Genomic DNA, 14,877 nt, shown 5'->3' with positions numbered 1-14,877 from the left:
ACACTTGCCTGCATTTGGCCCATATCCCTCCAAACCTTTCCAATTCATATACTTATCCAAATGTCTTTTAAAGGCTGTGAGTGTACCTGCATTTACCACATTCACTGGTAGTTCATTCCACATACTAACCACTCTGTGTAAAACAGTTGCTGCTCATGTCCTTAAATTTCTCTACTCTCACCTTATAAAAGCTCCCTAGTTTTGAACTTCCCTCCCCGAGGGTAAAGACCTGCGATAGTCACCTTATCTATCCTCTCCAAGATTTAATAAACTTCTGAACAGTCACCCCTCAATCTCCTGCACTCCAGTGGAAAAATGTCCCAGCAAGTCCACCCTATAACTCAAACCGTCTCTTCATGGCAACAACTTGGTGAATCTTTTCTGAATCCTCTCCAGCTTAATAATACCCTTCCCTTCTCTGAAATGTTCCCACTGCGTTTCTGATTGAGCTGGGCAGTTTTGGATTGCTCATCCAGGTACACAATGCCTCATTAATTTGGCATAAAAGTAACCAGTGATAAACTTTTGCCAGAAAAGCACAGACAAACAAGATACTCCAGGGATGTGCATGGTAAGTTGGGCAGAAATCAAGCATGAGAGACATTACAGAGACATGGCAGGTAATGAATGTGGTGCATTTAATTTGGTTTGTTCTCCTTGTTTGAGATGATTCTTGCAATCCTGTTTTATTCTGCAATGCTAAAGTCATTTTCCTACTGCTGTCTCAGAATGGTTCTGCGCATTGCTGTAAATGATTTTACATCCCAATCGCCCTTGAGTGGCAAGTTTGGAGCATCTATGTCTGAGTGCAGACAGCTACTGGAATATGCAAAGGTCTTGAATTTGGACACCATCGGTGTTAGGTAGGACATACATTTTTGCTTCTTCTTATTCTTAACTCTTTTTCATAGGAATTGAGGATTGCGGACAAGGCCAGCATTAGTTGTCCATCTTTGTTTACTTTTGAACTGACCAGCTTGCTTTTATGATTTTATGCACATCGTAAGAATTTATCAGTGTTACTATTCCCTATTTATAGGAAACCCCTGTTTCAATTGGAAGATTTGCACAGCTTACATTGATGACATTCTGCTAATGATCCAAAATTATCTATTTTGTTGCCTTGTTATACAAGAGGTAATAATACAAAAAGGCCATTAAACCCTCTTTCTCCATTAATGTTACAATTGTGAGGTTTGGTTGCCTGTCCTCACTCCTCTGGCAGGTACTGTTTGCTCTTTGTTCATGTAAGGTGAAGATCAAGAGCGTTTAAGGCTGTAATACTGTCGAGCTGAACACCACAAGTCGAATTTGCATGTATTAATTCATACAAAAGTTTAACATTGTCCAAAATTTGTAGCACAGTGAGACTTTCCCTTGGGTAAGGTTGACATGGTCACACGTGTTCTCAGCTTTCCTGAGCAGTGGTTGCTTTGAGGTTCAATTCTGCTCAGTGAGGTGCAAGTCAGAAGTCACATGACATCAGGTTACAGACCGACAGGTTTATTTGAAATCACAAGCTTTTGGAGCAATGCTCCTTCGTCTGGTGAAGTGAAATCCAGATCATGCACTTACTTCATGGCTGTCATCTGCACCCAGCATGCTAAAAAGCCTTTCATATGTCAGACAGAAATGGAGGGACTTCCTGCACCCGACACAGATCCTGATCACACATTATAACCTCTCACCTATCTAACATCCTGTATCACATCTGCTTACTCCAACTGGGTGCCTTCTCCTGCTGTTGTCCAGAAATAATACATAATTATCTCTGTTTTCACTCCTCCTAACATAAACTCAGGGGGGTCTATGCTGATTCTTTGATCTGCACTCTGTGACTGTCTACAGTGCACGAGGCTCTTGTAGACTCAGTTATAAATTGGTCTGCCTGCAACCACATTGACAGCTGATGGAGGTCCATTACATAAGGCCAGCAACATAAAGCTCCCGCCTCTTGAATGTGCCTGTCATCCTGAGCTGAGTGCTGACTGAAGAGATGAGACAGTAATTGGTTGCCAACTGCACAATGACGTCAAGCAAATTTCAACCTAGAAAAAGGTCAGGCTCTGGACTCTCTTTGGAAAATGCAGCCATCTGTTTCTGACAAGTGGCCATTACAGTTAGGCTGAAGAGGGATTCTGTAATTGATAGAGAAGGTTGTGCTCAAATAAATCGTGCTATATTTTACAATGTAGAAATGTGGGCACCTTTGAAAAGTTGTACTGCTGGCAGGTTCAAGCTGCATTTCAGTTTAGAAATGATATGTGTGGCTATGAGTTCTTCTCAAACTGCTGAACACATTCATAGAAAATGAATGGCTGTAATATTCCTTAGATGGCAACATAGTCACTGAACAAGTAATCTCGAGCTTCTTGTTAATTGTCTGAGTACATGGGTTTGAATCTCATTATGGCAGGGATTGTTGTTTATCATCAATAAAAATCTGGAATGAAAACAGCTGGTATAATGCTGGTTATTGAACACTATCCATTGTTGCAAAAACCTATCTGTTTCACAGAATGACTTTAGGCAAGGAACTTTGCCATCCTTACCCAGTCTTGCCGACATGTGTCTCCAGGTCCATGTCAACATTTGGACAGTTGGTGGTGGCCAATAAACATTGGCCAAGCCAGCAATCCCTAAATCTCATAAAACAAATTTTAAAAGTCCTGGATTTCAATTGGCCCTAATGGTACCTCTTCTTTTTCCAGTTTCCATGTTGGAAGTGGTTGTACTGATCCAAAGATTTTTGCTCAGGCCATAGCTGATGCACGTGTTGTCTTTGATATTGGGGTATGTTTTTATTTGGAATTTCGCTTGAAAGGTAAACAAGTAGAAATTTTCAAAAATACATTTACAATAAGACCAAAAAAACTTGTTTGACATTTTAGCAATCAGTGCATTTATTTCAGAAAGATTATCCTTTTATTATAATCATAAAAATGATCAAACTTCATGATTTTTTTTCAACTTTGAGACTACTGCACTTGGTGGTTGAGATAAAAACAGTAAATTTTACATTAAAGGTAAACACAGATGATTACATTACAGTTGCTAAATGCAGCCAGGGTAAATGAAAGTGTATTAGCAACAAGAAGGACATCCACTTGCAATAACCATCCACTAAATCCATAAAACATGCGAATTGATATGGGAGTGAAGAATCAGCATTGTGATAACCTCATAAACCATGATGTAAAACTGTATGAGAAAATCTGATGCTTGACCATTGTGCATTGTGCCAAAGTTGGATACCTTTTCCCCCTATTTTACAGATTAATCTTGGATTTCAGATGTATTTACTTGATATTGGAGGTGGATTTCCAGGAACTGGAAAAGGATAAGTCACGTTGGAACAGGTCGAACTCTTACGATCCCAGCTAATGCTGCTTGAAATCTGGCTTGATAGCTGATAAGTTGTTGATTCTTTCACTGAAACATGAGCACACAAGACTACAGATATGATTTTTACACTAAAACAGAAGTTTATTACACATTGAAATAAAAATCAAATAAAACAAACTATGCAATCTAAATATAATGCAGTTGGAAAAATTTCAAAACACACAGCAAACCAAAGTCCAATCTTTTTACCAACACTTCACATTCAAGAGAACATTGTGCTTTCTATCTAATCTACAGATTTGACTTAACTGCTTCTTTTCAGCTCCTGCCTAGTGGATTGTGAAGTCTTTTTCCTTGAATATTCACACAACTGAGAGACTAAACTTTCTCTGAGGACATTGCTACTCTTTAACTACTTTGAACAATATTCTTTTCTAGAATAAACTATGCAACGCCTGACCCCAATCAGGTCTCCATCAAACTGAACTAAAGCATTTGTACAATATCAAAACAGATACTTACTAATCCTGGATTCTGATGGCTTGGTGTTTTCTCTCCCAGTGCAAACCTCCACACTATTAGCAAAATCCCATTCTTGCAATCATCTGCTCCCTGTCACAAAAGGTTTAAAGCCCATGGTTCCAGAAAGACTCACATAATTAATTTATAAACCCTACACAAAAATATGACCACCATAAAATCCAAACACTACAAAAAAAAGCCTGAAAATGATATTGAAGATGAATAATTTTTTTTATTAACATTAACATTAACGTTTATCTTATGAAGAGAGGTTGACTGAGCTCAGACTTTTTTCATTGGAGAAAAGGAGGAGGAGAGGGGACCTAATTGAGGTATACAAGATAATGAGAGGCATAGATAGAGTTGATAGCCAGAGGCTATTTCCCAGGGCAGAAAAGGCTAACACGAGGGGTCATAGTTTTAAGCTGGTTGGAGGAAAGTATAGAGGGGATGTCAGAGGCGGGTTCTTTACACAGAGAGTTGTGAGAGCATGGAATGCGTTGCCAGCAGCAGTTGTGGAAGCAAGGTCATTGGGGTCATTTAAGAGACTGCTGGACATGCATACGGTCACAGAAATTGGAGGGTGCATACATGAGGATCAATGGTCGGCACAACATCGTGGGCTGAAGGGCCTGTTCTGTGCTGTTCTGTTCTATGTTCTATGTGAAATTGAAAGTGTGTGTGCACAAGCACAGAAACACATACGTTACCTCTTTTAAACTTCACATTACAGCAGCTCTTTTTACTGTTTAACTAATCTTCATAGTCTCATTCGGGGTAGTCCTGGCAGTGTCAGGATAAGCACTAGCTACTGGCTGACTACAAGACATCCTAAGAAGGAAGGCACCATGGATACCAGTCTAAGGTGAGCCCACGTTTCACTGACAGGGAGGGATTAGGTACATTACGGAGATTGAGTTGAGGAATGGGAGGAACTGGCTGGGTTTGGAGGTTAATGTGAAAAGGGAAGAAATATCCTGGGAGTAGGGAATCCCAACTGGAATACAGCAGCTATTGGGTGGAGATAAAATTCTTCCTTACCATATTTATATATGAGATGATAAAGAGGTAGGCTGACATCCTTTGTTCCACTTTTCTCAGCTATATCTAGTAGTGCAGCAGGTCTGTATACAGACTTTCAATTTGGCTAATGATTGGTCTAAGAGAGAACAGCTACATGACGCTCCACCTTCCCATGGTATTACATTGAAGGGGCAGGGGAAAAGCTCAGTAGTCTTGCTATTGTCCCATTTTACATGTGCTTCCCAACTGCAAATATGCCAGCAGCACGGCTATACTATTCACTGGGAAGTGTCGGAGTCTCAGAAGATTTGAATGAGCTGGAGGTCCAAGGCCTGAAACAGTGAAGTAAATATGGCAAAGTACTTGCAATCTTGAACATTTTCTGAGACTCTGTTTGTCCTGTGGGTTAGACAGTGGAAAACTGAACCTCTTATGATTGATTCAGAAACAAGACCTTCCTTACACAGCAATCACAAGTTTGCATTACTGAAATGTGCTAGTTATTTGTAATACATTAATAAATTGTCTGTGCAAGTTATTCCTAGTCAGTGGCCAAGGCTATCATCATAAAAACCAGGCTCGGGGAGTTCTAGTGCCTAATCTATTTAAAAAGGTTGGATTAAAAAAAAGCAGATGTGTTATTGGTTAAATTATTTTGAGGTCACGGTTATACCATTTTACGTATCCTTTGCTGCAATGGTTGAGCCCTTACCCCTGAACCGGGAGGCGTGGCTTCAAAACCCACTTTCTCTAGAGGCATTTAACAATATAAGTCCTGCCAGAGTATTCATGCATTTGTGCTGCTGAAGTTACCAGCCAATAAGATGGAATTTTTTATTGTAAATTTTATGTTTTGATTGCATGTCACTGAATTCGAAATTCAATTGAAAAAAAACAATATTAGTTGTAAAAGAAATATGTAATTGCTTACACATGACTTAATGTAACTAAAATTCAATTGAAACGTAATTATAACTGAAGCCTCGTGGGCAGTTTCATGTTTTTTACCGAAAAGAAAATTTGGATTGATTGGAATTGGGATTATTTTGGGATTATACTTCAGTTAATAGGAGTCTTTTTTCTTTTACGTACCTCCCATCCCTGGCACTACAGTCAAATTCTTTTTATTTTGTGCTTGGATTCCAGAAATTTGCCACTAATTGGCCCAACCTAATATTTTGGCATTCCTTTCAAAACAGCTATTTGAATGCGTCAATTTGCATATTCCATTTCACAGGATTATTATCATAATGTATGCATCTAAAGTAAAGAATAATGCGCTATTCTAAATTGAAGGTGGTGTGGAATTTATGGCACTTCGTTTGAAACTGAGCTTCAAAAGTTTATTGGAAGTAAAATTAACCATAAATAATGTGTTCAATTCTTTTGACTTTAAAGCCTGCTGAGAAAACACACTTTCAATCATGAAATGTTATACCTGACATATTCATAAATTCTACTATCTCGTAAATTATTTTTCTTGCCCTTATTTGTTCAAAAGCAATCACTGCAGATGATCTTTGGGAATGGGTGTGTGCAAATGCATTTAACAAAATATTTCTAATTCATTTTGTTTAGACACTTTTTTAGCTATACCTGTTCTAGTATATGAAGTTCAACACAAAGTAGATTAAAATGTGACATCTGGAACTGCCTAATTACTCATTATGCAGCAATAAAGGCAGCAGTATGTTATCACATGAGACTTTGTATACTGTACGCTCTTTTTTGTGTATCACGGAATTTTTTGGAGAACAAATCTATCTCTACATTTCAGGCAAGAATTAGAGCCATTGGGCCCAATTGGTTGACATTTAACTGACAGATATTTTCTAATCAACCTAATCAGAGGTGTAATTACACAACTATCCAAAATGAGAGGTTTATAATCTTGTATTTACCCACTCACTCAACTTGTCCAAATCACACTGAAGCAATTCTGCAATCTCCCACTCAACTTTGTGTCATCTGCAAGCTTGGAGTTTTTACATTAAAAGTTCCATCATCTAAATCATTGATACATTGTGAAAATATGATCCCCATTTAGCCTGGGAATATTGTTCCATTCAATAAGATCGTGGGTGATTTGGATGAGAATGGACAAGGCATGATTAGTAAGTTTGCGGATGACACTAAAATAAGTAGTATCGTGGACATTGAGGAAGGTTATCAGAAATTGCAGCAGGATCTTGTTTAGATGGCGAACTGGTCCAAGAAATGGCAAATGGGGTTTAATTTAAGTGTGAGGTGTTGCATGTTGAAAAGTCAAATCAAGGTAGCAGTTTTGTGACGACTGATAGTGCCTTAAGGAGTGTCGTGGAACAGAGGGACCTGAGCGATAGTTCAGAGTGCCAGTGTGTTTGCATAAGCAAATAACGGTGTTTAATTGTAGATGTATAAAAGATTGTGCAAATTTAGAATGGGTTAATACTGGTGATTATGGGAGACGAGCACAGCACAACACAATGAGTTTTAGTGGGTTGACTGCCTGCTGGAGTGTCCCGATCTCCAAATGTGTGGCTGGTCTCTTCTCTGGCCAAACCAAATAAGATGTGCCGTGGCAGAATTAAAGGGAAGACGCTGGCACTTACCCTCGGAGAGGGCAGGGCATCAGTGATAATCTCACTGACATGTGCGGCTGTTTGGTCCAGCTTGGGTGGGTCTGCTGATATGCTTTTCTTATCAGTCAGCAAGAAAAAGGACAGCCTTTTCTGTCAGATCTGTGTCCTGGACACAGGAAGTGGTTTGCCATTCCTCTAAAGCACTGTTAAACTTCATTAAACTTGATGGTCAGGCCCAGCAGTTTAAGAGGTAGCTCCTAGCTTCCAGCATCAGGCATGCAATGTAGCAGGGCTTTAGGTATGGCCCCAGAGGCATGTAAGATGGAAGGTCTCACTGGTGCTGAGAACTTCTGCCTCCCCACCACAGGGTTCCATGTGAATTGCATACAACAGCTCAGTTGCAGAATTAAAGAATTGAAAGGTGAGAGAACATCAATAACTCTGTCCAGAGCTATGGTGGACTGGTTGCCTTGACACTCACTCAACATTCTGACAAGGTGCTGCACAGCAGACTGCTAAATAAGATAACAGCCCATGGTATTACAGGCATGGTACTAGCATAGATAGAAGATTGGGTGACTGGCAGAAGGCAAGAGTGTGGAGAAAAAGGAGGTCTTTTCTACAGATGGTGGCCAGTGACAAGCAGAGTTCTGCAGGGGTCACAACTGTGTTCGGACCACAGCTATTCACATTATACATTAACAATCTGGATGAAGGAACTGAGGGCATTGTCACCATTTCTGCACATGCCACAACGATAGGTGTAGGAACAGGAAATGTTGAAGAGGCAGAGAGGCTACAAAAGGATTTGGACATGCTAAGAGTTAGGGGAAGAAGTGGCAGATGAAATATAATGAGGAAAAGTATGAGGTTATGCATTGTGGTAGGAAAAACACAGGAGTAGACTATTTTCTAAATGGGGAAATATTTTGAAAACCTGCAGCAAAAAGGGACTTTTGGAATCCTAATTCAGGGTTCTCTTAAGGATAACGCTGATGTTCAGTTGGCAGTTAGGATACAAATAGAGGGTTAGCATTCGTTTCAAGATGGCTAGAATACAACAGTGAAGATTTACTGCTGAGGCTGCATAAGGTTCTGTTCTGTTCTGACTGTGTTTGGAACATTGTGTTTTGTGCCCTGTATCAAAGGAAGGGCCTGCTGGGAGTTGGATAGGATCCAGAGGAGATTTACAAGAATGATCTCAGAGATGAAGGTTTGTCATGTGAGGAGCAATTAAGGACTCTGGATTGGTACTTAATGGAGTTTAGAAGGACATGGGGATCTTGTTTCAACTTACAGAGAGGCTTAGATCGAGTTGACATGGACATGTTTTCACTAGTAGGAGAAAACAGGACCCAAAGCATAGCCTCAGAGTGAAGGGTCAACCCTTAGAACTGGCATGCGGAACTGCTTCAGCCAGAAGGTGGTGAATTTGTGCCACTCATTGCTGCAGAAATATGTGGACACCAAGACATTGAGTGTGCTTAAGACAGAGATAGATTGGTTATTGACTGGTATGGGATCAAAGATTACAGGGAGAAGGCAGGGTGATGGGATTAAGAATCAGCCTTAATCAAATGGCAGAGCAGACATGTTGGAATGAATGTCTGAATTTTACTCCCATAACTTATGGTCATATGGTCACCACACTTTAACTGCAAAGGAGAAAACCCACACTAACCAACCTTCACACCTTCACCTCTGATCTCATGGGTACTGTTCCCTGTATTCCCTCTGTCACTGCCAGCAGAAAACATAAATTGTCCTGTTCCATTTTTTTGGAACTTCCTGTAACCTCTTTTCCTCACTACATTCCTGATCCTTAAAACTTTCTCAAAATGCTTCCTGTCATTTCTCCAAAATCTTCCATTGTTTAAGGTTTTTGTTGCTATGAAAGGTACAATGTAGTTGCAATTATGATACCTGTCAAATTGTCATTCTTGACTTTTACACCTGAACAGTGAGAATGAACGATCAGATAAAGTCTCATCAAAGTCGTGACAAAAAGTCCAGCTTTAGGAGTGAAAGCTCTGTTTGACTGTTCTACTCTCTCCCTAAACTGGGATGAAGAAGTCAATGTGATCCTCCACTGTTATTAGGCAGAGAAATGTAAGATAAACAGAATAACGTTTAAGAACCGCAAAGAAAAGATGTGAGAAGAGACCGGCATCTAACATGGAATAAAATCTACAGACATTAAAATAGTAATAGCATATAGTGAGGGTGGCAAAGCAAAGTTGTTGAACGGGGAACAGAGTTTCTATAAATGCCCTTGAACAGCCTGTCAGGAGTGTATGCCTGCTCCTTACAATTCCCGCTGCCTCCTCTTTCCTCTCTTTTAAAGTAGCCTCCAGTTTCCTGGTGAAACTCATTGACATTACATGCTCATAGAGACCAACTCTCAGATAATTAATTTAAGGGTATCCTTGGCATCTAAACATGGTGTGTCTGGGGTGAAGGCGGGGGGGGACGTGGTTGCTGAATGTCTGGCAGACACATAAGATGAGGAAATCTGGACAGATCTTGGCAGGCTGCTGAGCATGGTAAGATGCTGGGGTGTGAAGGGAGCTGTCAGTCTTTTAAGAGAAGTTGGCTCAGCAGGGGTAATACTGGTTGAGCTGTATGTGTTGTGAGGACAAGGTACTTGATGGACTTGTACAGGGGTCAAGGAACAGTGGGGGGTATGGGGGCAAGCAAAGGGGCCAAGCAGATGATAGAAATGTGATGAGGGTGGGCAGTACTACACAGTAAGTTGGAGGGGCAGTAAGTTGGCAAATCTAAAATAGTAGTGACATTGGCAGGAGTTTGGTGCTGATGGTGGTGGGGCGGGGGGGCGGAGAAGGCTGTATAGGAGTTGGGAGATATATGCCAGACTTTGACAGTTCCCTGGAACAGGACAGCAAACCACAAGGGGGATTTACACAGATGTGTATGCAAATATTAAACATTTTGTGGTGCAGGTTTCAGGGCAAACAGCTTCCTGGAATGGTGGAAACTGAGGACCCAGGCTCAATGCTACAAAACAGGAGTTTATAGGAAAGCTGCTCACAGGCCACACTTTGATAGAATAGAGACCTTTTGTTCATCTACCCCTCCCCATTTAAATGAAACTTAATTGTTCACTGCACCCATGGAAATCCAATGATTCTGATGTATCCACTCATTCTGTTTCTGCATTCTCTGAGAGGACAAGTGGTATTGTTGTTCTACATGATTCTAACAATTCTGTTTTATTCTACAAGGCTAAATTCATTTTCTTACTGTTGTCTCAGAATGGTTCTACGCATAGCTGTAAGAGGTTCTACCTCCCGATCGCCTTTGAGTGAAAAGTTTGGGCATCTATAAGTGAGTGCAATCAGGTTGCAGACTTGCTCGCTGAGACAGTGTGTCTGATTACAGATGATTCATCACTCTGCTAGGTCACACTGCAGTGCCCAACTGGTGAAACGCTGGTGTTCTGTCCTGCTTGTTATTTATATGCCTCGGTTTACTGGGGTGGTTGGTATTATTTCCACTTCTGTTTTTCAGTGGTTTGTATATTGGGTGCCATTAGATGTGTTTGTTGACAAAGTTCTGATTGGCATGCCAGGCTTGTGCTAATATGGATGTGTTGTCCCAGACAAATTTGTGTCCTTCTTTGTCCATGTGTATTGAGACCAGGGGGAATTGGTCATGTGAATTCTGAGTGCAGACAGCTAATGAATTATGCAAAGGCCTCAACTTTGAACATCATAGGCAAAAATGTATTTCCTATCTCATGCCATGTTTAAAATTCTGAATTCTGTTTCATAGAAAGCGAGGATCCCTGGCAAATCCAGTACTGGTTGTCCATCTGTATTTATTCTTGATCTGACTGGCTTGCTTTTATGATTTTACAGACATCAGGTAAGAATTCATCAGTGTTATTATTCCCTACTTATAGGAAGATGCTGCTTCAATTGGAATGATGACATGCAAAAGACACAATTGTCTATTCTATTGCCTTAGTGAAAAAAAGAGGTAATACTACAAAATGGCAATTAAACCCTCTTCCTCTATTAGCATTAAAACTGAGAGGCTGGCTGCCCACCTCCACTCCTCTGGCAAGTATTGTTTACTCTTTGATCATGCAAGGTGGAGATCAAAAGTGTTTAATGCTGTCATAATCTCTAACTGAACATTATGAGACACATTTGCACATATTGGTTCAAGCATGAGCTCATCACTCTCCAGAAGCTGCAATACACTGAGCCTTTCTCCCAGGTGCGGGTGATCTGGTCACACATGCCCTTAGCCTTCCTGAGCAATGGCTGCTTTGAGGTCCAATTCTGCTCAGTGAGATCTAGATGATGCAGTTGATGCAGTTACTTCATGGCTGTCAGCTGGATCCAGCATGTTACCCACCTTGTCACACATCAGAGAGGAGATGAGGGACTTCCTAAGTCTGACGAAGATCCTGATCACACATTGTAACCTCACACCCCTTTAAAATCCCTTAGTCGTGTCTGCCTACTCTGACTGGGTGACAGTCTCCTGATGTTCTCCAGAAATAATACATTTCTCTAGGTTCTCACTCCTCCTAATGTAAACTCAAAGGAATTTATTATTGAATCTTTGTTCAGCCTTTCCATGACTGTCTACCATGCACTTATTAAATCAGTCTGCCTACAACCACACTGACAGGTGATGGAGGTACACTAAATAGAGCCTGCAACATAAAGATGCTGTCTCTTGAACGTGCCTGTCATCCCAAGCTGGATGGTGACTGAAAGTATCAAACAGTAATTGACTGTCCCCTGTACAATGACTTTGAGCAAATTTGGACCCAAAGAAAGACTCGAGATCGGGTTCCTGACTCTCTCGGGACAATGCAGCCCTGTATTTCTGACATATGGCCCATGCAGTTAGAGGGAAGAGGAATTCAGTAATGAACAGAGATGATTGTGCTTAAATACAGTACGCTATATTTTGAAATGTAGAGATTTGGGCATCTTTGAAAGATTGCACTGCTGACAGTTTCAAGCTACATTTGAGTTGAGAAATAGTATATGTAGCTATGAGTTCCTGTTAACCTATGCATGAATGCTGAATACATTTGTAGAAAATGAATGGCTGTAATATTTGTGTGGTGGTGGCATAGTCACTGAATAAGTCATCCAGAACTTCTTGCTAATGTTCTGAAGACATGGTTTTGAATTTCACTCTGAAAATCAATAAAAATCTAGAATAAAAATGCTGGTCTAATGCTGACTTTTTAACATTATTGATTGTTGCAAAAATCTATCTGGTTCACACAATGACTTTGGGCCAGGAGCTCTGGCATCCTTACCTAGCGTGGCCGACATGTCAACATTTGGGGTGGGCAACTAACAGTGGCCAAGCCAGCAACCCTTATATCACGATATAATTTTGCAAAGTTCTGCATTTCAATTGGAGATTAATGGTAGCTCTACTTTTCACAATTTTCATGTTGGAAGAGGTTGTGCTGAGATGTTAATGGGATAACATCCCATTGATTTTTATGCTCCTTATCTTCTTACACAGGGGTATGTGGAAACTGTCTTAAACTTCCTGCCTGAATAGGAGTGGGTGGGAAACGTTTGTAAAGGTGTGAGACTTCTGTAATTCTGTAAAGGGGTGAAACTTCTGTTTCTACTGAAGTGGCCAGGTCAGTGACCTTTGTTCAAGCCGAAGTGACAGAATGCGATTTCAAGCCGCCAAAGTGTGGCGGCTTGAAATCGCATTCTGTCACTTTGGCAATTTAAAATCGCATCCTGTTGTTATCAGTCACTTCATGAACGATCGATGCTGTATCCTGTTCTTTTTTTGTTCCAAATGTAGTAATTGTTTTAAGTATCAGCCAATTCATAGAGAATAAAAAGCGGGGACTGTCCGCTGTTCGGGGAGAATCCTTTACAGAACTCAGCACTCTGTGCCGGGTTGCGTACAGCGATCCTCCGCAGCTTGTACTTGCTTAATAATAAAGGATTGTGTTTTTGTAGCCAGGTCAGTGTCTTGTTATTGCATCAAGTCCATGAGGGTCTCCGAAAAACAAACTTAACAGTGCTGATATAAAGCTTTTTGCTCAGGCCAAAGCTGATGCATGTGTTGTCTTTGATACTGGGGTATGATTTTCTAATTTCAAGTTTCACTTGAAATTTTAAATAGAGCATTTACAATGAGACCGAAAATAGTTTGTGTGATTTTTACCAATCAGTGCATCTACTTCATAAAGATGATTCCGTTGTTACAATCGTACAGAAAAAAAATCAAACTTCATGAAGTTTTCAATACCACTGCAGTAACTTTTACATTAAAAATACAGGTGATAACATTACACCTGCTGGTATACGAGAGAGTATTAGCAACAGGAAGGGCATCCAGCTGCAAAGACCATCCACCATGTCCAAAAAAATGAAGATTGATATTAAGGTGATAAATCAGCATTATGGTAACCCCATCGACCATGTAGTAAAGCTGAATGAGAAACCATAGAAAATCTACCAGCGCTTGATCATTTTGCATTATACCAAAATTGGATCCCTTTTCCCTATTTTACAGATTCATCATTGATTTCAGATGAAAGACAGGCTTTGGGGAGGCATGAGTTAGTAACAGAGGTCGTACTTCTAGGTTCTGATCTAATCTTGTAGCCACTGTATTTATCTAGACAGTCCCTGTTAAAGGGAGCAGACTGCCTCCCTAATCTGTGTAGCATTGATGAGTAATAAGTTCATTTTTATCCCTGTATGAAAACATATCCCTTGACAGTGAGTTTCATTCCTTGTAAGGCAGCTGCCTTAAAGCATAAGAACAAGGAGCAGGAGTAGGCCATCCAGCCATTTGAGTCTGCACCATTATTGAATAAGATCATGGCTAATCTTTTTGTGGCTTCAGTCCCACTTAACCAACCTCTCACCATAACCCTTAACTCCATTACTGTTCAAAAAAGTAACTATCTTAGTTTTAAAAACATTCAATGAGAAAGCCTCAACTACTTCATTGGGCAAGGAATTCCCTCTGGGTGAAGGCACTCCTCCTCAATTCAGTCTTAAATCTGCTCCCCCACCTAATTTTGAGGCTGTGTCCTCTTGCTCTAGTTTCACCCGCCAGTGGAAAAAACCTCCCTGCTTCTTTTTTATTTATTCCCTTCATAACTTTATATGTATCTAAACGATCCTCCCTCATTCTTCTAAATTCCAATGAATATAATCCCAACATATTCAGCCTCTCCTTATAAGCAGCCCCCTCAATGCTGGAATCAATCTATCTGCACCCTCTCCAGAGCCAGTACATTCATTCGCAAGTAAGGAGACCAAAGCTGCAAGCAGTACACCAGGTGTGGCCTCACCAGCACCCGAATTCAGCTGCAACATAACCTCCCTACTTTTAAACTCAATCCCTCTAGCAATGAAGGACACAATTCCATTTGCTTTCTTAATTACCT

At 40.5% G+C, this 14,877-nt stretch overlaps 2 protein-coding genes across 4 annotated transcripts in view; one reads left to right on the top strand and one right to left on the bottom strand.

Moving 5' to 3' along the window:
• LOC125463153 (antizyme inhibitor 2-like) lies at positions 1-13,548 on the top strand. 2 transcript variants are annotated; one of them, XM_048553980.2, is made up of 3 exons: positions 1-863; positions 2,712-2,793; positions 11,244-13,548. In XM_048553980.2, exons 1-3 carry the CDS (start codon positions 667-669, stop codon positions 11,319-11,321), a joined length of 357 nt encoding a protein of 118 aa, XP_048409937.1. In that variant the 5' UTR covers positions 1-666; the 3' UTR covers positions 11,322-13,548. The 2 variants fall into 2 exon arrangements, with proteins under 2 accessions (XP_048409937.1, XP_048409946.1); XM_048553989.2 differs by lacking the exon at positions 11,244-13,548 and adding an exon at positions 3,276-5,724.
• The window catches only part of LOC125463139 (apoptosis regulator Bcl-2-like), a 225,602-nt gene continuing 213,682 nt past the window's right edge, over positions 2,958-14,877 (bottom strand). For both annotated transcript variants that reach the window (XM_059653999.1, XM_059654000.1), the window contains one exon: positions 2,958-3,432. Coding sequence is in view for 1 of the 2 variants with exons in the window: in XM_059654000.1 (XP_059509983.1) it covers positions 3,430-3,432 (3 nt within the window). In the remaining variant the exon portion in view is untranslated. The remainder of the gene's footprint in view (positions 3,433-14,877) is intronic.

Source organism: Stegostoma tigrinum, chromosome 2 (genome assembly GCF_030684315.1).
Source record: "Stegostoma tigrinum isolate sSteTig4 chromosome 2, sSteTig4.hap1, whole genome shotgun sequence".
NCBI classification, from domain to species: Eukaryota; Metazoa; Chordata; class Chondrichthyes; order Orectolobiformes; family Stegostomatidae; genus Stegostoma; species Stegostoma tigrinum.
This window is presented reverse-complemented; position numbering and strand designations above follow the sequence as displayed.